Below are 22,161 nucleotides of genomic sequence, written 5' to 3' on the forward strand. Positions count from 1 at the left end.
CCAGGCGCCCCAGTGCTGGAATATTTTGATCTTGATTTACCTTTTTTCTCTCAACCCTGGTTCTTCCTGGTTCCTCCAGTTCCCTTTCCAGCAACTTCTAACAGACACTCTTCCCTCTCCACCCACGACGAACTGGAGATGGGGCTCCTTTATTTTCATTTTTTGTTTTGTTTGGGATTTTTATGTATGTATTTATTTTCCACGGCTGTAAAAATTTTACATTCCATCAAAATAGCCAATGAAGCTTCATTTTCTACTTAGTACTTGAAGGAAAAAATACTTTGGTCCCCAAACATTGAACAGTGTTATTATTATTTTTTTTAATTAAAGTATAGTTGACATACACTATTTTATTAGTTCAGGTGATGGGCCTCCTTTTTGGCGTAACCTCATAATCTCCTGAGTTGAACCTGATCGCATAATTTCCCTGAGTTCCTGAGGCTGGCAGCCAGGAAGAAACTCTTCCCTTGAACCTTCACTGAGGGTTTCTCCTCCTGTTTGGCCCCCCGCTGCCCTCACGTCTGCCCAGTCTTGCCTCACACTGCTCACCGCCCACCCCACACACCTGCTCCCACCTCGCCACGTTACAGACAGCAACAGCAGATGCAAAGAAGGGGAATTCAAATAAAAGGAGAGCGCCCTCCGTCCTGGGCTGCCCACCACCCTCCAGTGCTCCATCTGGCTTAGAAAGGACAGAGAACAGTGTCCAGGACAGAAGTGAGAAAAAGCACATGGCCAAGTGCCTCACGCCCTTGGTGCCTGGCCTTCCCCTTTCCCCCCCACTCCGCACACGCTACGGGCTCATCTCGCCAGCCCTATAATGTCTCCTCAGTGTCACCCCTCCTTCCCCCTTCCCTGCTGCTCCTCCTGCCTCCACGCAGGGAGGAAGCACCCTTTCTGTCATCTGGATCTTTCCCTTTCCTCCCCATAACTCAACCTTCCATACTTCCTACCCACCAACTCTCAACTTTAAAATGCGTAAAACCTGCCCCAGACCACGTGAGCTTTCTCCGTAGTCAGGTTGCTAGACAAGGAGGTCTGAGTCTCTATTCAGACAACCAAGATACAGTCCCAGGGCTCCAAGTTTGCCTCATGTTCTTTCCACTGACACACTGAGGAGACAGTGTGGTACAAGAGCAAGAGCCATAAGAGATAAGAGTTTTGACTCTATAAAATAAAGAAGTACATTAGATGATGTTCTAGCTCAAGGTCCAATGAATGTTCTCTATACCAAGTCTGGCAACCCTGTGACTCTAAGAAAATTCGTTCTGACTTTTTTTTCCCCTTTTCGTTCTGATTTCTGCAGTAAATTTGAAATAAGCCTCGGAGCACAAAAACGTATATGTTGAAGACCGCCGGTATAGAAAAATGTCAACTCAGTGTTTTTTTTTTTTTAGGTAGTCTTCTGTCGATTTTTAGTTTTTACAACATGAATATTCGTTTGAACTAAGAAAATCACTTGTCATACTAAACCACTTCATAGTATTACTCAACATGACTTTTTGTCAGGGCCTGGAAAAGGGAATATTCCTTACAGTTCCTCTCATGAAGATTCCACTTCACAGTCTCACTCCACTGATGCCTACAGGCTGCGAGTCCAGAGGCAGCCCCTCACACGAAAGAATAACGCAGGCCTATCTGAAACCCTCACGGCCACCTCCAAATATACCGAGAGCCCATGGCCTGCTCCCTCTTTTGTTTCCTTTGCTGAGATACAAATGTGCTTCTAACCTTTCTCTCCTCGCTTCTTCTTTGTTCTGTCGATATGGTCCTTGAGTTGAATGCGGACCTGTCGTTCGTTAGGTTGGTCTCGTATAAATGGATGCTTCATCAATTGTTCTGTTGCTGGTCGCTGACTGTGATTCTTTACCAAGCAGCTCTCAATAAATGACTGGAATTTTTTTGACCTGCCACACGAAAGAGAGGAATCCACAGATAAAAGACAATCCAAAGAAAAAACCAAACTTCCATTTTCTAAAACACGACCATGAAAAGAAGAAGAAAATAGGTTCCATTAGCCAACACAGGGATCAACCAATCACAGAGGAGGTCTAGAACTTTATTAGGCAAAATGGGGTTCAAAGCCACTGTCACCAACAGCACACAGTTCAGGCAATGTATGGGAGTTACACGCATAAGAGCATTTTTGCACAGTTTATGTGTAATATCACCCATGAGACCAAAAGGAATCGGAGAAGAGAAGGACCTTGGTGAGACTCATATCTGGAAGGTATGTTGTAATAAGGAAGCCTGACCTGGGCTTTAAAGAAGGAAGAGGAAATCACTCTGGGAAGACAGTTCAGGGAGGCAGGAAAGGGTGAAAAACGAAGGCTGGGGTTGAGCACACTACACATCGGGAAACACTGAGGTAAGCTGTCTAGATGAGGCAGAAAATGCAAGCCGGAGGAGAGCAAAATCAAGGTTGGGTAGGTAAGGAAGAGTACATTTTATAGAAATGAGAAAGACTCTTACTTGGTAAAGTGAACTTGGTTAAGCAAATTTTCTAACCGGTGATTTCAAAATTACTTTTGCACTTTGCTCTCTAATTAATAAGAACAGGGTGTATGTGTATGTTTTTTTTATCAACCTAAGGACTTGGAAGTTTGGGGACTAAGTTCATACCAGAAGTGCACTTATCTCTCTCTAGAAAGGCACTATTTCCTCAAAGATAAACCCTGTGCCAGAGAGGCCCAGGGCAGGGGAGAGCTGGTGAGAGACACCACGGCAGTGAGCAGGGGAGGAAGTCCACACGGTGGTAGAAACAACGGTGGACTTTCGCTATGATTCATGAGTTGGGCATGCATGTTCTTGTTAAGAGTTCCAAGAAATTGTCCAGCATCATAAATAATTACTTCACGACTATATAGCATGCCTTTCTGGTGTGTTCCACTGGCAGCTTGGCATATCACCCTCAGAGGCCTTAAGGGAACTCGGGTGGCCCTCTCTGCTGCCCTGCTCTGCTCCGAGCAAGAGGGAATCCATTTTGTGCTCTCCGTCGCCCTCCTGTGGAGTACTGTGGAGTAACATGAGCGGATCCCAGGAGCCTGCTTGCCTGGGCTGGCCGGCATGCCCTCCGCACAGACTGCAGGCTTGAAAGCTGTCCTTGTCACGCAGAACACAGCGGTGGGCATGTTATTTAAAATTCAAATACAAGAGGCCATTCACAGATGCACCACTCTCCCCTTCGGCCCAGGTCAAAGCAGTTTCTCATCTTACTCGTGATTTTAAAGGACTGATTATTCCTATTTTTATCCTCCCCAAATTTCTAAGCTAACTTCAAGCTTTTAAATTATTTAACATAGAAGTAGATGAACCCAGCTATGCTTGGGGTCACTCCGGCCGCCCTGTGGACTGTGAAAAACAGTTGTAACAGGGTGGACACTGGAGACACCTTCTTGTGTGTCCTTCATGGTCCCCGGCTTCCTCCACACTGGCAGTCTCCAGTGTCCCACGGGCCTGAGTCATCTCTAGCCAGAGCACCCCTCCTGCCCCCAGATGCTTGATGAACGAATGAATGCCCCCATGGTTATCAGATGTGAGTTCCGGACAAGTGTGCGAAATGGCTCCTTTCCAATCTGTGCTTGTGAGGGACAGGAAGGGAGGTTTGGAGAGGACACAGTGTTGAATACGCTTTCTTTTTCAGGCCCACCAGCCAAATCTGTGGAGGCACAAACGTGACACCCTCTATCTAAGGAGAGACTGTGGGAAAGAAGCCTCATGGACTAATGGGCTGGCCTGAGGAATAACTTGAAGAGAACAAGGTTAACCCGCATGAGGAAACAGACAAATTCCACATGGCGCTTTTCTAGGTAGAAAAATCAGTATTGAGAACATAAAAACAAAAACAAATTAAGACAGGGAACTGTTAAATATTCAGGAGAAATGCAAATGAAGGCGCTTTTTTTTTCCTGCTTGCAACTAGAAGGAAGTGCTTTCTTTAATAAAGTGCTCAACTATTAATTAGAAGGTGCTAAATAAAAGAAATCACGCCCAATTTAAACACGAGATCCAGTTTGAAAAACTGTACATTCCATTCCCCAATACCGACGCCTAAAAGAAGGCAGTGGCATCTCTGGGAGGAGGGTGTGTTCAGACTTCAGCAGAACGAACTGCGGTACAGAGCCCTTCTTCCGCCACCTCTTTCAGTGGGAAGGGACCTTCAGAGATCTTCAGGAGAATAACTCTGCATCCAAAGGTTGGGCCAAGATGTGCAGGACCACAAAGCTCATGTCTTCTCATATCTCATGTCTTCTCATGTCTCATGTCTTCTTAAAATGGTATCATTTGAAGAGAAAATAATCCTTCCTTAAAACCAATCTTCAAAGAAAGATTCATTGGCTCTTAGTTAAGTTAGTGTGACCAAAGAATCAATATGCTTAATTACACATTTAATTAAAAGTAAAAACCCTTCCCCTCAGTTGCACACCACTTGATTATTTCCCAATTGGTCTAATAGGTTTAAAGTACATTTCTATAATTTTATTGTTTGCATCTCTGCTGCTGGGAATTTAGCTCTGTCTCTTTTAAAAAAAAAAAAATGCCCAAGATTAATCATACTGATTCCCCTAGGACTGGCCTGGAGACAGAGAAGTTCATGTTTGGTGTTTACAGTGGGAAGTCCCGGATCTAAAACCAGCCTCACCAAACACTTTATCTTCCTGGAGTTTCTTGGCTTTTATATTTAATTGTGTTCAAGGAATTAAACATGCCTGAAAGATTATCACATTAATCATTATAACCAGTTTGTCTAAAAGTTTTCGGTAACCTGGGACTCCCTAAATGTAGTTTGAGTTTTCGAATTTGCATTTGCCCAGAATGACCCTTCTCCTCTACATTGGGCTCTATCACTTAACTGTGTGACTTCGGGCAGATTATTTAACTTCTCTGTGCCTCAGTTTCCCCGGTTGCTGATGGTGATATTGTTAGGATTTCTCTCAAAAGTCTGCTGTGATGATTCAGTGAATGAACACATGTGAAATACTTAGCACTGAGCCAGTTACATCATAACCTGTACTTATGTTTGCTGTTGTTGCGACTACTACCATCGCTGTGTTCACAAGGTCCCGGCAAGCCCGATCATCACCAGGCTTAAACAATGGGAATCTCTCTGCCTTTAGGGCTGGAGGTAGAAATTTGAAGTTCAACCTCTGTGGAACCGAATAGTGTAGTGTTCTTAAAGGGAATTATTTCATATATATTTGGGTTAGATATGCTAGAGGAACAGTCAACGGGACCATTATCTCCAAGGAGACCACACAAAAAAGGTTAATTTAAAAAATCCGTGCAGCAATTTTTGTTTTGATTTTAACAAAGTCCAAAGTCACATTACTACTAGAAAATTCAGTTAATTTGAAGTATTTTCTGATATTTGCTTTCTACTATTATTATTTCATTTAGAACACACACACACACACACACACACACACACACACACACAAATAACTTTGTCATTTCTTAAAAAACAAAAGTGTCTGGGGCGCTTGGGTGACAACACAGTCAGTTGAGTGTTGGGCTCTCCATTTCAGCTCAGGTCGTGACCTCAGGGTTGTGAGATGGAGCCCCACGTCAGGCTCCATACTCAACGAGGAGTCTGCTAGAGATTCTCTGTCTGTCACCCTGTCCCTCTGCACCCCCTACCCGTGCTGCTGCTCTCTCTTAAAAATAAATAAGTAAATCTTTAAAAAAACACAACAACAAAGAACAGTGCCTGATAACCTACCAAGAATCAGAACTGGTGTCTCATAAAATAGTAGGAGGGACTATAAGCTTTGGAGTGAAATCAGAAGGCAAGGATTCTAGGCTGGATCTAGCAATGAGGAACCTGGGAGCCTGGCTAAGCCAGTTCACCTCACCAAGCCTCTGGTCTTCATCTGGAGCACAAGTGTGCTGGGCCAAGGAACCTCATGTCTCTTTCCAATGACAGGCACTTAAGATTTTTCTTTTTTTTTTTTTTAGAGATGTATTTATTCATTGTATTTATTTATTTAATTTTTAAATTTAAATTCAATTAATTAATATATAAGATATTATTCGTTTCAGAGGTAGAGGTCAGTGATTCATCAGACTTGTATTAATGCCCAGAAGCAGTTACAATTTTTCTAATGATCATCGTCAAGTACTTCTTTGCCTGTGTAGAATCGTCATATTGAAAGAGCATGGGGGAAAGAAACAGATCAACCCTCTTTTACGGGAATGAAGTTATCCCTGAGTTTCTCCAGAAACTCCTGTGGGAAATTGTACCATTGGGTAGGGCAGGGAGCGAGGGTGAGCATGGTGGGAAGAGAAAGGAGAGGAATTGTGTTGAAGGAGATGGTTGGCCCATGTGGGTGGAGTCAGGCCATGTGTAGAGAAGGAGGAGGAAATGGGAGTCCCAGCTCACTGCTCATTTGCCCGTGGTGACATGGAGACAGGGGCTGAGAGCATCCTTGGCCTCTAATTCGACTGAGGTTAAAATCTTCTCAGAGACCTAATTACTGAATGGCTGGGCCACCTGGGCATTGACGGGAGCCTTGACCACATGACTTGCTCGGCACTGAGGCCTCTCCTCATCTTGCTGATGGGGGGAAGAAAGGGCCAGGTTCTGGTGAGTGGGTACTTCCCCCAACGCCCCCTGCCAACAAGGAAGGAGCAAAGAGCAGTGCTCCTGCCTTTCTTTTCCTAATATTAAAGCACAGGAAAATAATGTTCAACTAAGGGATCAGTATCCCATTCTCTATCAGTCAAAACCTTGAACTTAAGAGACCGGATGATCCAGTAGAGGGAACAGGGGTGACAAACCTGAGAAACTAACAGATTGTACAGACCTTTGCAAGGAACATAACCCACCCAAGCCTCCGTCTTAGAGCTGCAGAACTGAGGACTCAGAGCACCTGGCTGGGGGTTGTGGTTAAAATCATATATTTATATATAGATGTATACATATATATAAATATAATATATATATATATAATACATATATATATGTATTAAACACACACACACACACAGAGAAATTACTGAGTCTACAACACACATATGCCTTATATGTCCCGTATGTTGTAGGTTCTGCAAGTAGTTGGAAATGACCCTCAACTTAATGCTTATTGTAAAGAGTTCATGGCCCATCTCTACCACAATGGTGCCCCCTTTGGCGGTGCTTTGATATACACCCTGAGAATAGTGTACTTCCTCTATCATTCATTAGCCAGAAAATACACGGAAAGAACATTTTGGAGTTTTGGAGTTTTTGGAGTTTTGGAGTTTTGTTTCTCCTGATGGGCGGGGAGAGGGATCCTCTCCCTTAAAAAATGAAAGAAAACAGCTAAAATATTTCACTTCCTCCGAAACACTAGGGCATATTAAAGCAAACCCTAACTTATTTTAAATCGCTTTGGACCTGGTTATTCAAGAAAGTACTCTGCAGCGCTTACATATTTTCACTTAAAAAAGTTGAATTCCACTGGGGCGCCTGGGTGGTTCAGCTGGTTAAGCATCTGCCTTCAACTCAGGTCATGACCCCAGGGTCCTGGGATCCAGCTCCACATTGGGCTCCCTGCTCAATGGGGAGCCTGCCTCTCCTTCTCCTGCTCCCCCTGTCTCTTTCTCTCCATCAAATAAATTAAAAAAAAAAAAAGTAGAATTCTATTGTGGAGAATTGGGAGCCACATCCTGTTTCCTATGGCCCGGGGCAGGGACTGCAAGGATTGGGGTGGGGGGTGCGGCGGAGTGGATGGGCTGCGTGGCCATCTTATAAAGGCCAGGTTCTGAGTGAGAAAGAGTCTTTCACCAGGGCTTCTGTTTTCCCACTCACTCTCTCAAACAGCCAAGTCATTTCCCCTCTGTCTGGCAGTGCGGCACTCCCACTGCTCACTGGCTCTCCTTTGGAGTCAGGGAGGCTGGGTGAGATGGAGGCCTGACCTCCTCACTGTCCCTGGACTGATCCAGCTCCTGGCAACACCACCAGAATTATTTCCTGTTGTCTAAGGTTAGAAGGAGAAAAGTCAGCCTGTATTTTCCTTATTCTCAAACAAGGTCAATGCAGAGTTGCACTTTTTGGGAGCGGGATCAATGAAAATCCCAAACTGCAGTGCAGGGGCTGTTCATCCACTTTGCTAAGGGAACAGAGAGGTCATGCAAAGGACAGTGCAGGCCCAGGATAAGAGGAAAACAGGACAAGCACAGTGACCAACAGACTCCAGCTTCAGAGCTGGGGAGAGGTGGCAATGGGCAGAAGGGCCACCTGGTACCCTAAAAGAAGCAGGAGCCACTCAGCTGGGCAGTAATGCCTCATCTTTGCAGAAAAGGCCCGAAATCTGAATGTGGTGCTCAGTCCCCAGATTCCTAAAAGTTGGTAATTAATACCAATGTTCCCCAGACACGGCGTGTGGCCACAATGTGCTGACCAAACGTAAAACACGTGTGGATGGCAGTTTGTTCTCTGCGGGCTGAACCCCGGAAACATCTGTCCAGCAGGGAGCAGGGAGCGGGAAGGGAGGGCGGGCACAGGGTAAGTAAAGCCCACTATATACAGTGTGTATATGGGGGGCAGAGAGACTTGGCACGAAGAACAAGCAGAAAGCTAGCAGAGGGCTTTGGTGCTTCCTAGGAAGGAACCAAGACAAATTCTTTCCGAGGGAGCCTGTTCTGGGGAGAAGGGAGGAAGCAGGGTGTCCAGGCCTTGCTGGTCATGTGCCGTACAGGTGCCCAATGGAAGGCTGTTGCTGGGGAGAGAATGACTGGCTCATACCGTGACCCTCCGTAGGGAGGAGGAGCAGGGCTGCTCCCCCTCCCTCGTTTCCAATAGCAACCCTCAAGCTCTTCCTCTGCCGGCCTTGGCAACTCGGGGCTGCCAGTCCCCTCTGGCTGGTTCCCTCTCTTCCCTGTGTCATGTGCCTTTCTCTTGTTTCACCGGGGTTGCTATGTCACTACCAGGTGACTGTTTGATTTAGACTGCTCTCTGTGTAGCGGAGGGTGAGGTTGTGGGTGGGAAGGGGTGAAACATAATGGTCCCAGTCCCAGTCCAGGGTGATCGTGAAGTGATCATGAGTATGAAAAGGGGCAGAAAGGTCTTGAGCCTTCATTCTCTAACAGCCCAGAATATGCCTCTAGAAAAAGACAGGGGATCCTAAGTGGTCCAGGAATTGGCCCCAGGCCAGGGCAATCAGAGCTTCAAGAATGTATTGGGAGGTATCAGGATACATCATATACACAGGGAGAAGAAAGGAGCCATGAATTTTTGTTACGCAGTGATAAGGTACAAAGACACTGATATACGTACACACAAAAGTGCAATTTCTGGTGTAACCTACAGAACTGTATTTCCCAAACTCGAGTCAGTCGTATATTACCAACACAATTTTTTTGTTTGCTTGTTTGTCTTTTAAGTAGGCTCCACACCCAGCCTGGAACCCAACAGGGGGCTTGAACTCATGACCCTGAGATCAAAACCTGAGCTGAGATCAAGAGTCAGAGGCTTAGCCAACTGAGCCACCCAGGAGCCCCTCTGCCAACACAACTTTTAACCCGGCTCTTCCATCATCCAGCCTAGTACCACTTGGTATTTTTCTTTAAATTAGGTCAATTTCTGGTGTGAATAACTTTATTACATGGGAAGTTTGTATCACTGCCCAAATAAGGAGCCAGTATCATGTGTCATAAAGGGAAAGCGATAATAAAAACAAATGTTACAAATAATTATGCACAGACCAGTGAAATCATCCCTCATGTTACCAGGTGTGTGTATGTACTGAACGGAATTACCATGTTAAGGAGTAGAAGAAAAGCCAGCCAACCTGGCCAGCTGACTCTTGGAACTCTCACCCTCTCTGATGAGATGTCTTGAGCTGTCAGGCAAGCTATTTCTTAGGAGGCTGATAAATCCAAGAGCTTTCATGTTATTACTTGGGTTCCACGACTCACTTTAGCTACTAGCTCCTTACCTTGATGATCAAGACTTGCGGCGCAAATAGTAGGTACTTAATACCTGCTTTAAGATGAGTGATAACCTATGGAAAGTCACCCCCCAGGTCTTGGTATATGTTGGTCTCATCATGCAGCTCGACCTAAGGATCTGAGCTCATCCAAGAGAGCATCGCAGGAAGACCCTGCCCTAGGATTGGCAAAGCCCCGAAGACCAGACTCACCACTTCTTCGACTTCAGGCGAGGCGCTGGGTTCCGGGGGATGAGGAAGAGGGCTCTCATGGGATGCATGTCGCAGAGAGCTGCAAGAGACCAAAGCAAGGGCCAGCTCAGGTTAGGATGCCAAACCCAGTCCGAATGGCTCTGAGGCCGCACAGGCCCAGTGAGCAAAGTCAGAAGACTGTCAAGCTTCTATGTGCTGAGCATTCAACAGAGCGGATGTCGAATCACAGAAGTCTCATAAAATTTGCATATCAACTGTCCACTGTTAACATTTCTACTTCTATTTCATATGTAAGAAAACCAAGTTAAAGGGTCAAAGTCTTTGCTTTGCTATAAAAAACATCTCAGATTCAGAGTGAACAGTATCAGGGTAACGACCACAATGGAAATGGCAGGTTATTCTTAATTTGTAAAAGTCTAAGTCATAAAATGAAAGCTAGATGGGCCATTTCTTACACACTGAAGGTTCATACACATGCAGTGCTATCCGCATAAATTTTTTAGAGTCTAAAGCACTAGACCAGAACACCTTTCTCTCTGTATTTCCAAATATCCTCATGGCTTTTCAGGTTTCATGACAGGCTTGTTTCTGGGTTTTATTTGTTTGTTTGTTTGTTTGCTCACTGGCCCCAGAAAGAACAGAGAGATGGAGGCAAAGAGGCTCTGGTAGAAGAGTTATTAAGATATCTCAACCTGTAAACATGGCATTATGGTTTAGAGAGAAAGCACTCACGCATTCTTATTTTAATCAAAATATTTCACTAGTTTACTTCTCAAAACTCTGGGGCTATCTTTTCCTTTTTTTCCAGAGTAAGAATATAGTCTCCTTAAAAACTAAAGGATTGTGGGAGTAGACATTTATTTTTGGCCCCCTCTACTACTCATCAAGAATGATAATATGAGAATAATATTTTGGACTGCAATATATGATTTTTCTGATTCATAAATGCCTATTAGCATTGCGAATGAAGGGAATTTTGTCAACAGACACTCCAAATCAATCACGCTACAGATGAATTCTACCAACTCTAAAGTGAGAAATACAAAGCCTAGGATAATGGGAAGATAAACAGCCTTATGAGCAGAATGACCTGCCAGGCAAAGAAGGGTCAGGTCCTCTGGAAAGCAGAGGCCAAGGCAGCACTAACCACGTGAGAAGATAGTTCCAGGGAGAATTCCTGCCTGAAAGCCAGTGGGGAGGGGGCCTGGTCGGCTGGCACATCTGTCGCATTGCTCTGCAAGTCTGATCGGAGTGAAAGCGAGAGGTGGACAAGGCAGATGAAGTGTGTGCTAGACCGAGGAAAGGAAGCGGTGGACCTGAGGGGTGAGAGTTTGTGTCTTCGAGAAAAAGGCCTGCCTTCTATCCCTGCCACGCTAGGACACTGGCTGTGGGGTGGAGCGGGGCCCCGGGGGCCACACCAGCAGCTGGACCCTGGGTGAGCCGGCTTCCTGCAGGGAAGTCCCCGGAGCCTGAGGTCACCGGCAGCACGTGGCTCCTGGAGGCCCTCCGCAGCACCGACACGCCAGAGGACAAGGCCTTTCCGACAGACGGTCCCCGAAGGTCCGAGGCTCGACCACTCGGCCTCACACCTAAAGATCCGAACAGCAGTATCATGCGAGGAGGGAGAGCCACGAAGTACAAGGGTTTGCGTAATCGCGCGCTGGGAACCCGCTCTGATTCGTGCTGCGCTGGAGCTCCCGGGCTTTGGCGGGTCGGCCCCAGCTCTGCTCCGAGCAAAGAGCAGATCAAGAATCAAGGACGCGCGGGATCCGTCAAACAACCCACATTGCCGGAGTGCCTTTTCCCTTTCCTTCTTTCCCCTCTCGACACAAGATCCTCGCGCGGCTCTGAAACGAACGGATTCCTGGCGGCGCGAAGACGACTTCGCCAGCTCCAACCCACAGCCGGCTCGGCGTAGCCGAAGGAAAGCCTCGCAGGCACCTGGCGGGGAAGGCGCAGGGTCCGCGGACAGCAGCCCCGCGACAGATCGCACCCGGACGAGGGTACTTACGGGGAGCACCTTCTGCCATCTCGATAGCGGTGATTCCCAGCGACCACAGGTCACTCTGAAAGAGACGAAGGCACACACATCACAAATGCAGGAGACGGAGAGGAAGCTGCTTCAGCTGCTAACGGCTCCAGAACTCCCTGCAGGAAAGCCAGTCCTCTATGGACCCGCTTCATCCAGGAAGCTTCAAAGTGGCCTTTTTTTTTTTTTTTTTTTTTTTACTTTTTGTGGGTAGCATCTTTCACGGTATGATCGGACACACCGCGGATTTTCAGTAAATATATGAAAAATAAATATGAGGTTTTATAAATGAATTGATCACCAAAATTTATCTGTGGATGGAACCATATGAAACTGGTATGATTTGGCTGTTTTTTTTTTTTTTAAACACCTTTATTCAGGTATAATTATCATAGAATTAACTGCTTCTATTTCAAGTGTATCATTTGGCAAGTCTGGAGACGTCTGCCCCTGGGAAACCATCAAACAGTCAGCACTAAATATACCCAGCACCCCCAAAACGTTGTACTTGCTCCTTCGAAATCTCCCCTCCTGCCCTTGCTGTCCCCTGACCCAGTTCCTGCTCTGAGGCAACCGCTGATCTGCTTTCTGTCACCGTGGGCTAGTTTGCAGCTTCTGAAGTTTTGCAGACATTCAATCATTCCATTTCTCTCTGGAATGTAATGGACAGTGTGTGGGAGTATTTCCTTCCCTTTTACTGCCGACTGCTCTTCCATCCCTTGGCTATCCCTACTACAATTTGTTTATCCATTGTGGATGGACATTTGGAGTGTTTCCAGTCTGAGCTACGCCAAATAAAGCAGCTACAGAGGTTCACGTACAAATCTTTGTATGGACATAGGCTTTTATTTCTTTAATGTAAACACCTAGGATTAGAATGGCTGAATCATATAGTAGATGTGTACTTAGTGGATTGTCTCTGACCTACGAAGACAGCAATTTCAGACGGTTTAACCAAATGAGATGAGGACAGGGAAACTGTTGGGTGGCGCCGTTCACGATAATCTCCAGTGCCCAGGACAGAGCCAGGCACGTGCTTGATATGTTTGTCGAGTGAATGAACAATATCTTAGATCCTGTAAGTAGGCAATATGCAAAACAGAGAGCCTGTACCCTTAAGTTCTTTCTTATGGTAAGACTGACTTTTACATTCTTGTCAGAATTTTCTAGACTGTGCCATTACCCCCTCCTGTACAATCCGAGTCTGCAACAGCATGCTTCTCCCCCTCTCTGTGTCTATGGCTCAGGATGTTGTCCCTAGGGATTGTCCCTAGGGATTGCACAAGAGGGAGCAAATCAAAAAAGGGGGAAACCAGATAAGGAAGCTTGCTGCTTCAATGACCCTGCACACTTGGTAAGACCATACAATGTGAAATTTGGTTCAATGGCCTACAATCCTGATGAAGAATCTCACCCTCCTTTCATTTTCAATATACCCTGCATTTTGTATGTCATTCTGAATTCTCTCCTCTAACCTCTTGCAGATGACAGAGATCAAAGTTAAGATTCCTTGTTCTTCCCATCAAACAAATTTCAAGGCCACAAGAAAGGAGATATACCCAGAAAAGGGACTATGAAATCCATGCTGAGCCATTAACCAGAACTAAACTTCTGAGCACCCCGTGAGTGACACCCAGCCCTGTTCAGCATCGGGACTGAGACCCACACATGCCCACAGGGGGCTTTCTGGTGGGGGAGGGGTGTAGCCTCTTGCCTGAAGTGTCATCTACTTTAGAGTAGGTGTCTGGGACACACACTAACCCTCTACAAGGACTAAGGGGAGATTCCTTTAATTCATGAGCCTATAAATCAGTTCACATGTTACATGTTCTCAGTTTGACTTGGGATAATAACACACCTGCACGATATCACTGTTCTCAGATCCTAAGTCACCTCTCTGCTTAGAACACAACTCAAGAAGGCAACTCTTGTTCTTTTTCTTTGTTACATTTCAAGATGTATTTAAAGTTGTCATCACACATGCACATGCACACACACACACACACACACACACACACATGTTTGCACAGCCCAGCAAGTGACTGAGGTTTCCTGGGGGCTCCTGGCCTTGCTTAGGGAGGCCCCGCTGCAGCTAATGGGGAAAGCCCATGCCCCTACTGTGCACTGACTCAGGAGCAGTAACTGGTAAAGCAGAGAACACAACACTCTCTTACCTGGGGCTTTAGGGTTAATCAATATAGATAATCATTTGACAACATGACAGAAACACCAAGTCAGGGGTCCCTGGGTGGCTTAGTCGGTTGAGCATCTGCCTTCAGCTCAGGTTGTAATCCTGGGGTCCTGAAATCAAGCCCCACATCGGGCTCCTTGCTCAGCAGGGGGTCTGCTTCTCCTTCTCTCTCTAACCCTCTTCCCCACTTGTTCATTCTCTCTCTCTCTCTCTCAAAAAAAAAAAAAAAAAAAAAAAAGGAAAAAAAAACACTGAGTCACTCACGGTGCAGGAGGTATTAAACAGGAAACACAGCAGGAATAGACTGGAGATGGTAGGCTGTGCTATTTTGATAGGATTTCAATATCTCTAGGACTTGGTGGTTCTATCACTTTCCCTCTATCTCCAGAAATCAAGTGTTTCTCTCATGTGCAATGAGGTACAAATTCAGAGGTGGTGGCCAGGCTCTCTGTCCCTAAGGGCCACAGGAGGGTCAAATTTAAGTGGCCTTCAACTCCTGGAAGTTTGAGTGGGTCTGAAAGCCAACTGAAGGCCAACACTTCGAAATGAGAGGGTTCAGGAGAGAAGAGCTCCAGGCCAATCCTCAGATGGGGAAAAATCATGCAGAAAACCCAGGCAAACATCTGGCTCTGAGTCCTTGCTCCAGCTCTCGCCTCTGCTTGCAGCCATGACCCTAACTGTGTGCTGGCTGACATCCTCCTCTCCGTGGAGCCTTTGCTCAAATGCCATGTTCTCAGTGGAGACCCCCGACTGTCTCCTCGGGCCCTGCCAGACCTCATCCCATTTCCCACTTTTGTGCCCCAGAGAACGAATCACCCTCTCACATCTGTGTAATTTACTCATTCCTAATCTATACCGTGTTACGTTTACTGTTTGTGTCCCGGGCCCCAGCGCACACAGACTGGATATAACACAAGGTCCATGAGGGCAGGGATCTTTGTTTTGATGCCTAGTTTATACCAAGTACCCAGAGCAGCACCCAGCACACAGTAGGCACTTAAGAAATAATTGTTGGAGGAAGGAACAAATGAAAGACGCAAGAGGGAAAGGGGTCAAACCTGTGTTCTAAGACTGTTGGACTCCTCGCAGGGCATCTCCCTCCTTCTATTTCACAGACAAGGGGAAAGGAGGTACTCAAGACCACAGAGCAATTCAGCACCGGCTTTGGAGCAGAGCCAGGTCTCCTGTCCCCCAGGTCACTTCTCTTTTAATTGTCATCACGACATAAAAGCCCGAGTACTCATCTTATAAGTGAAACTTATGAGGGACCTATAAAAGAATTGTTCCAAATTCCTACTTCATTTACGGGTAATGAAGGTGCTGGAGACTCAACAAAGGTGCTGAGATCCAGAGAGGCACCTGAAAAACCAGTGCTAGGAAACTGGCTTCAATTTCCCAGAGGCAGCACGAATAGTCTTCGAAGTCCGATGGACCTGCATTCAAATCCAGGTTCCTAACTACCCGCAGAACACCGCTCAGAGCTTAGCTTGCTCAGTGTACAACAGAGCTACTGGGACATGCATGCACACGGGTCTGCTGCCTGGCACAGTCTCGGGCCCACAGTAGAGCTCAAGCATACGAATTTCCTTCTTCTCCACTGTTAGGTAAGCTGTCTGTGCTTGCCCAATACATTCTTCTAGGAGTCACCTCTCTCCGGTTGTGGCAGACCTTGTTTGTTGGCTAACCCCACAAGCATTTTTCGGTCCCCATTTCCCTTGCTACCTCCAATTCAGAGCGCAGGAAAGCTAAGCTTGTTTTTCCAGACTCCCCTGCAGCGAAGGAGGATAGGTAAGGATGAGAAGTAGTTCTGGCCAATAAGACACAGGTGGACATCCTCTGGGAGCTTTGGGGAAAGCTTTTGTTTTTCTTTTCTTTTTTTTTTTTTTTTTTAAGATTTTATTTATTTACTTGACAGAGAGAGATCACAAGTAGGCAGAGAGGCAGGCAGAGAGAGAGAGAGGAGGAAACAGGCTCTCTGCTCAGCAGGGACTCGATCCCAGGACCCTGAGATCATGACCTGAGCCGAAGGCAGCGGCTTAACCCACTGAGCCACCCAGGCGCCCCGAGCTTTTGTTTTTCTTGATATGAGTGACAAACACAGTGGATGTCTTGACAACTCTTTCCCACTTCTTAGTGCCTTGGATAAAAACATTATATCTAGAGTTACAGCATCCATTTTGCAACCATGAGACAATAAGTCAACAAATTAATTACAACAGGGCAGAATGGTAGGAGCCTGGGTTTTGAGTATATCCATGAGCTACTACACCAACCCTGGACGGCCTGCCTCTAGACTTCCGATGATGTAAAGAAACTTAAGAACAGCCAAAAGCCTTCCCTAGTGATAATATGTAGACAGCAATAATTTGAGGGGAAAAATTCTGACAGTAGAAAAATGGAGAGGTCCCAGTTGTTAGGTGATTTTGGTTTACCCCCAAAGGAAGCAGCAGAAGTCAGGGAAGAGAGAGGTCTCTCTTATTCAGGACACATCACCTCAGATCCCCTCTTAGGCAGCTTCCCCCCTAAGTCCCAAAATAATCCCTTAGGAGGGTGTGACTCTCCCAAGTCCTATGCAACCTCTGTCTCATGACCAGGCCAGAAATTGCTTCTTCTTTAAGCCCTTGTTTGATATCATCATTAGGAATAAATAAATAAGTGTGTGTGTGTGTGTGTGTGTTTTATATAATATATAATACACACACACACACACACACACACACACATTTCCCCCCTTGGGGTTCTCTTCCTTTCCAAAAGGCACATTTATATTCCTGGCCATATATACCCAGAGCTTCTTGTAAGCTACGCTTAGCTGCCCATGCTAGACAGCAATAAACGTCCTTGACGGGACTTGTTTTAAGCCTTTGGATACATTAGCAAGTCCCAAAGACACTTCAGAACTTAAATACGGGAGAAAATGTTCCAATTACAACTGGCAAGACAGATCACAGGAGACGAGAAAGGGAAGAGGGGGGAACAAGATGGGGAGAGAGTCGGGGAGAGATAAGTTTCCTTTGTGGCCATGGTGTGACTCGTTTTGGCAGGAGCTGGGTAATTCATTATTCCGAGGCGCTGTGCGGCCTGGCCTGTGGCATGATTAATAGCCCAGTCCTGTGTGCGTTACGAATGGAACAGAGACAAATTCTAGTGCCTCTTGAGAAGGCTGGGGCGAGCACGCAGCTTCCGGCCGGTGTGGGGTGGGTGTGGTCAGAGGGCAGGCAGGAAACTTGAACACAGCCAAAGAGCACCCCTTTGGGGGCTCGGCTGCCCAACCCATGAAGAAAAGGACACTTGCAGATGGGTCAACCAATTATACAAGGAAAGAGAGGGTTACGGGGACACAGTAAAGAGCCCCTGCCCCTTTCCCCTCCCCCATCCCGTGCATGAAGAGGCAGAAAGAGCTCCTGCTAGACAGACAGACAGACAGACCTAGATTTGACTCTCAGCTCTGACAACTAGCTTGCAAGCCACTTAACCCCTCAGAACCCATTTCTTGACCTAGAATGGGAAGAGAACACCTGTCTTGCAGAGTTAATACCAGAACTCAATAAGTTCTGGTTCAATAAGTTCAAAATATATATATGTATACACACACACACACATATAAATACACAGTGCTTAACACAATGCAATGCAAATAGTGGAGACTGCACAAACACTGGCATTGTTATCACTGACCGGCAGTGCAGCCAGCCCACCAGGGTCAGGGATGGTGGCAGTGAGCTCTGTCATGTCACTGCTCTCAGCGAAGTCACTGAGATGATGCAGGCATCTTACAGGAAGCAGAAGGAAAGGGCATATCCCACCTCCTCCGGCCTTGTGGGCTCCCTTTCCTGGAAGAGCCTTGTGGAAAGCCAGATGGACAGGTAGAAAAGGGGTTCACTGAGTGCTAGTGCCATTATCCCAAAGCAGAGGATAGCAAGGTAGTCTAGACCCGACAGACAACAGCGTAATAACTGGCACGATCAGGACAGTGGACTTGACCAAGTCTCATGGACCAGAAAACAGTCTTCCGTTGTGACGTATTGTTATTCTCTCTGTGGCAATGCTCCAGTTGGAAAACGGAATTATATTTATTGTGTGTGAGCCCTAAGGGAAGCTCCTTCGCCTAGGGGTAGAAGTTATGGAGAAGCAGGTTCTGACTCAACATAAGCAGACAAGTAAAGGTGTGTCAGACAAATATGAGGTTTGACTCATATGATGTGGCTGGCTTTTTTTGGTTAAAAAAAAAAAAAATGACCCCAAATAGTAGTACCTTCCTATGACACACAAGCACAAATACCAACTATAATATGTCGAGGAGCTCCAAGTGTTAGGCACCGAATTCGTTCCTCTGTAGATGTGAGCTCACTTTATTCTAATGCAACCTTGTGATCTACGATCTAGTCTTCCCATTTCATGGAGACTCAGAAGGTTTCAATAGCTTCCCTAGGTAACAGACAGGAGGCAATGTCTACATTGTAAACCAGTCCTGTCTGACTTCAAAAGCTTCACTCTGATTCACTAGGCCTTACACTTTGATATTCTACATTCTATGTAAAGAGCCAAGGGGTTGGCTTGAGAAGTCACTCGAGATAACTGAGGATGTTCAGGAACAGGGAGCAATTTAAATAATTCCATTTCCCACATAAAACAAACTGAGGGCAAGAATCTTCAGGGCCTCGTTCATCCACATTTGTTACCTGACCCAAGGGGAAATGTTAGAATAGCTTTATTACTTCCAGCTGGGGACATGCAGGTGGGGACGGGGGGTCCTGCTGTGTCTCAACGAGGACTTCTAGACAGGTGGATAGGAGCATGAAGCCATAGGAACGCATTTCATAGGAACGTCAGCTTCTTACGGGTGATAATAACATGTATCTCTATCATCCTTCCCTCCTTCCGAATAAGGCGGGGAGTTGTTTGACTCTCAGCAGTACACTGAGGCCGGGCCTCACTTGGGAATGTAAACCTCATTCTGCAATCTGAGTACTGTCCTCTCGCATCACACCCTGCGTGAATCTTGGTGACGCCCCATGAGTCGCGATTTCTCCTTTCAGCCTGCCTGATTAAAGCCAGTTATCTGTAACATGGGAGCCTGCGAGCTTGCTCCACAGCCCCAGTACAACATTCACCTGAGCCCGGAAGAGACACCCAGGGCTGCCAATGATACACGGCACCTGTGTGCAAAGTCCCGTAAGCAGACTTGAGGTGACTAACATACAACATCAGTGCAGGTTGGGTCAGAGGATGGGACGGGAGTTGGGGAGTGAGGGAGGGGCTATGCTGTTTCACCGGATTTTTCTATACTAATTTAACATAAAAGCAAGGTCAGTTTATAGGGGGGGGGGGCGCAGGACAAAAAAAATACATATAATAAAATATATAAAAAATATATATAAAATAAAAATGTTAAGCTCTCCATTCCCACGTCATATATCCATGGGGTAGGGACGAGTAAGACTAGATGTTGTGTACTCTATACACCGTGAGCTGCTCTTAGCGTTTAACACTCTATCTTGGGATCTGTCCAGCTTCAGCACACACGCTGCCTCATTGCTAAAATGGCTGCATGGTATTCCACTGGCCAGATGCTCTTGGCTTCACTCCACCAGTTCCCTATTGCTGAGAATTTGGCTGCAGAGAACTTTTATTAGTGTGAGTAGTTCTGTTAAAGCAATAGATCCACGGGACGATAAAACCCTTGACAACTCCCATCCAACTGAACTGAAATTCAAATTTCAAAAATAACAATTTAAACAGCTTAGGAATTTTGAATGGCTTTCTTAATTTTAAATCTTTGAATGCTTGTTATTAAATGAGAAAGCACTCATTATTGCCCCACACACTTATCAGGGAAATGAAACCTTTCCTTTTGCCTGAAGTGTTTTGACAGAATTTCTGAAAACAAGAAAGGAAGGGCCTCTAGGGGAAAGTGAACACACCAGGCGTATGAGATTCTGGTGTTCCTCCTTAGGGGTTATTTCCAATTAGTTACTTACCATGCCTGGTAGGTATCAGACAAAACCAGATTGCACCGAAAAGCACGAGCTCTTCAGATGACCTTTCTACAGAGGCCTTTCTTTTATTGAATTATGGTAGTCCCTAGAAAAATCTATACCAGTCTTTGAAGATATCTTAAATAGTAGATATCTCAAGGTACTCATATAGTAGCTGATAATCAGTGACTAATAAATCAAATAATAAAATTATATTCTTCTCTTACATTGGTCTGTATTTTTAAGGAAGGGCTTTTGTGAAATCTAACAAAACCTGGTGGCTTTCAAGTCATCTTTTATTGCAAACATACCCTCTAGGTAAGATCTATAGCGCATGAGAGCCCAAAGTATTGCAAACATACCCTCTAGGTAAGATCTACAGCACATGAGAGCCCAAAGTGTTGACACACGTTTCTGAGGCTGGGAGATAACGGCTGGGTCAAATGGACCAGGAAGGCATGGTACCAAACACCGGAACTTGGACGGGGCTGCAAATGAACTTTATGTATCAAAAACTGCATGGACAGATGAAGCTTGGCTCATTCTTTACATGTGGTGGGCGTTTAATAAATAGGTGCTGAGTGAATGAAGAAACGGTTTTGAAAGGCAACATATTGTCAAGTTTTCTCCTGGTGACAGACCACATTCCTAAGAATGGTGAGCAGAAAAAAGGATAAAATCTGGTGCCAAGAAAGAAGTAGAAAGATTATATTTCCAGAATCACTGCCTCTCTGGTTCACTGTAAAGGTGTGAGGGGGTTGAAATAAATCTTCCCATTTGCCCGGTTTTCCTAATTCACCCTTTTGTTCTGCCCGTTCTTGTACCCATGACAATGACTGGTGAGGCTCATATTCTTGCCATGGCTTCATCCGCCTCTCATACCACCTGCACTTATGACAATCCTAATAAAGTAATTCTCACTAAGGTGTAAATGACTAATATAGTGAAATTGTTCTTTCATCAAGATTCCTTATTTTTTTTAATAAAGGACACTGAAATTAATCATCAGTTTATTAATGTCTTAGAATACTTCTATAGTCACATGGACCTTCCAGTACCTCTGAACTTACCCTGTGCTGCACAATCCCCCCGTGTTTACTCAGACACCAGGCTTTGTCCATACCTAGAATTATGCATTGGCTCCAAATTCTTTCACTGATCCCAAACTATTTTCCTTAGCCTTAATCCGAGGAAAGGGGATCATATCAGTATACTTCTAAGCTTTGGCTTCGCCAAAAAGAAGTTGTCTTCTACTTTATTGAAAATGACGAAGTCACAGTGACCGAAAAGAAGTCCCACATAAAGTACAACCACTCAGAATAGTTAGAAGGCTAAACCAAGGGTAAAAGTTTGAAACACCCTGATTCTCTATGGTATGTTATAAAGCAGTGAAAAATATCCGTGTCCGAAAAGCAAACTAGTTAGCGCTTGTTAAGTATAACTATTGTTTGGAGAATTACTTATAGTCAATTAGGATACACATATCTGGTCTGGGACATATATTTTCTAGTGGTTCCTCTGAAGGGATCTGCAAATTAAATTATTTAAATGTGCTTATCATTAGCAGTTGAAATAAATGAGATTTATTTTGGTGACATTAATTTTTAACTTGGCAGCTGTTTTCAGACAGATTGTTGTCAGGTTATTACAGTGACTAACTTTGAGAGGAGAAAGACATTTACAGGAGATTATTTTGGTTTTAGACTTTCAGCTTGTATTTCTCCAAAGAGGCAAATAATTTTGTCAATGCCCTGAGATACTGGGTCCTGAAGACATTGCAATGTTTGCATCTTTGTGACCTGATTTCAATAATAACTCCACATGTGGAGAACTAAAAATGTT

At 45.3% G+C, this 22,161-nt stretch overlaps 1 protein-coding gene across 7 annotated transcripts in view; it reads right to left on the minus strand.

The window, feature by feature from the left end:
- The window catches only part of TNIK (TRAF2 and NCK interacting kinase), a 378,322-nt gene that overhangs the window by 93,887 nt on the left and 262,274 nt on the right, over nucleotides 1–22,161 (minus strand). For all 7 annotated transcript variants that reach the window (XM_082688671.1, XM_082688665.1, XM_082688670.1 and 4 more), the window contains exons 8-10: nucleotides 12,133–12,187; nucleotides 10,122–10,200; nucleotides 1,732–1,907 (exon numbers count right to left, since the gene is read on the minus strand). In XM_082688671.1, the coding sequence (XP_082544797.1) occupies nucleotides 1,732–1,907; nucleotides 10,122–10,200; nucleotides 12,133–12,187 (310 nt within the window). The remainder of the gene's footprint in view (nucleotides 1–1,731; nucleotides 1,908–10,121; nucleotides 10,201–12,132; nucleotides 12,188–22,161) is intronic.

This window comes from Mustela nivalis (genome assembly GCF_964662115.1).
Source record: "Mustela nivalis genome assembly, chromosome: 1".
In the NCBI taxonomy this organism is placed as follows: Eukaryota; Metazoa; Chordata; class Mammalia; order Carnivora; family Mustelidae; genus Mustela; species Mustela nivalis.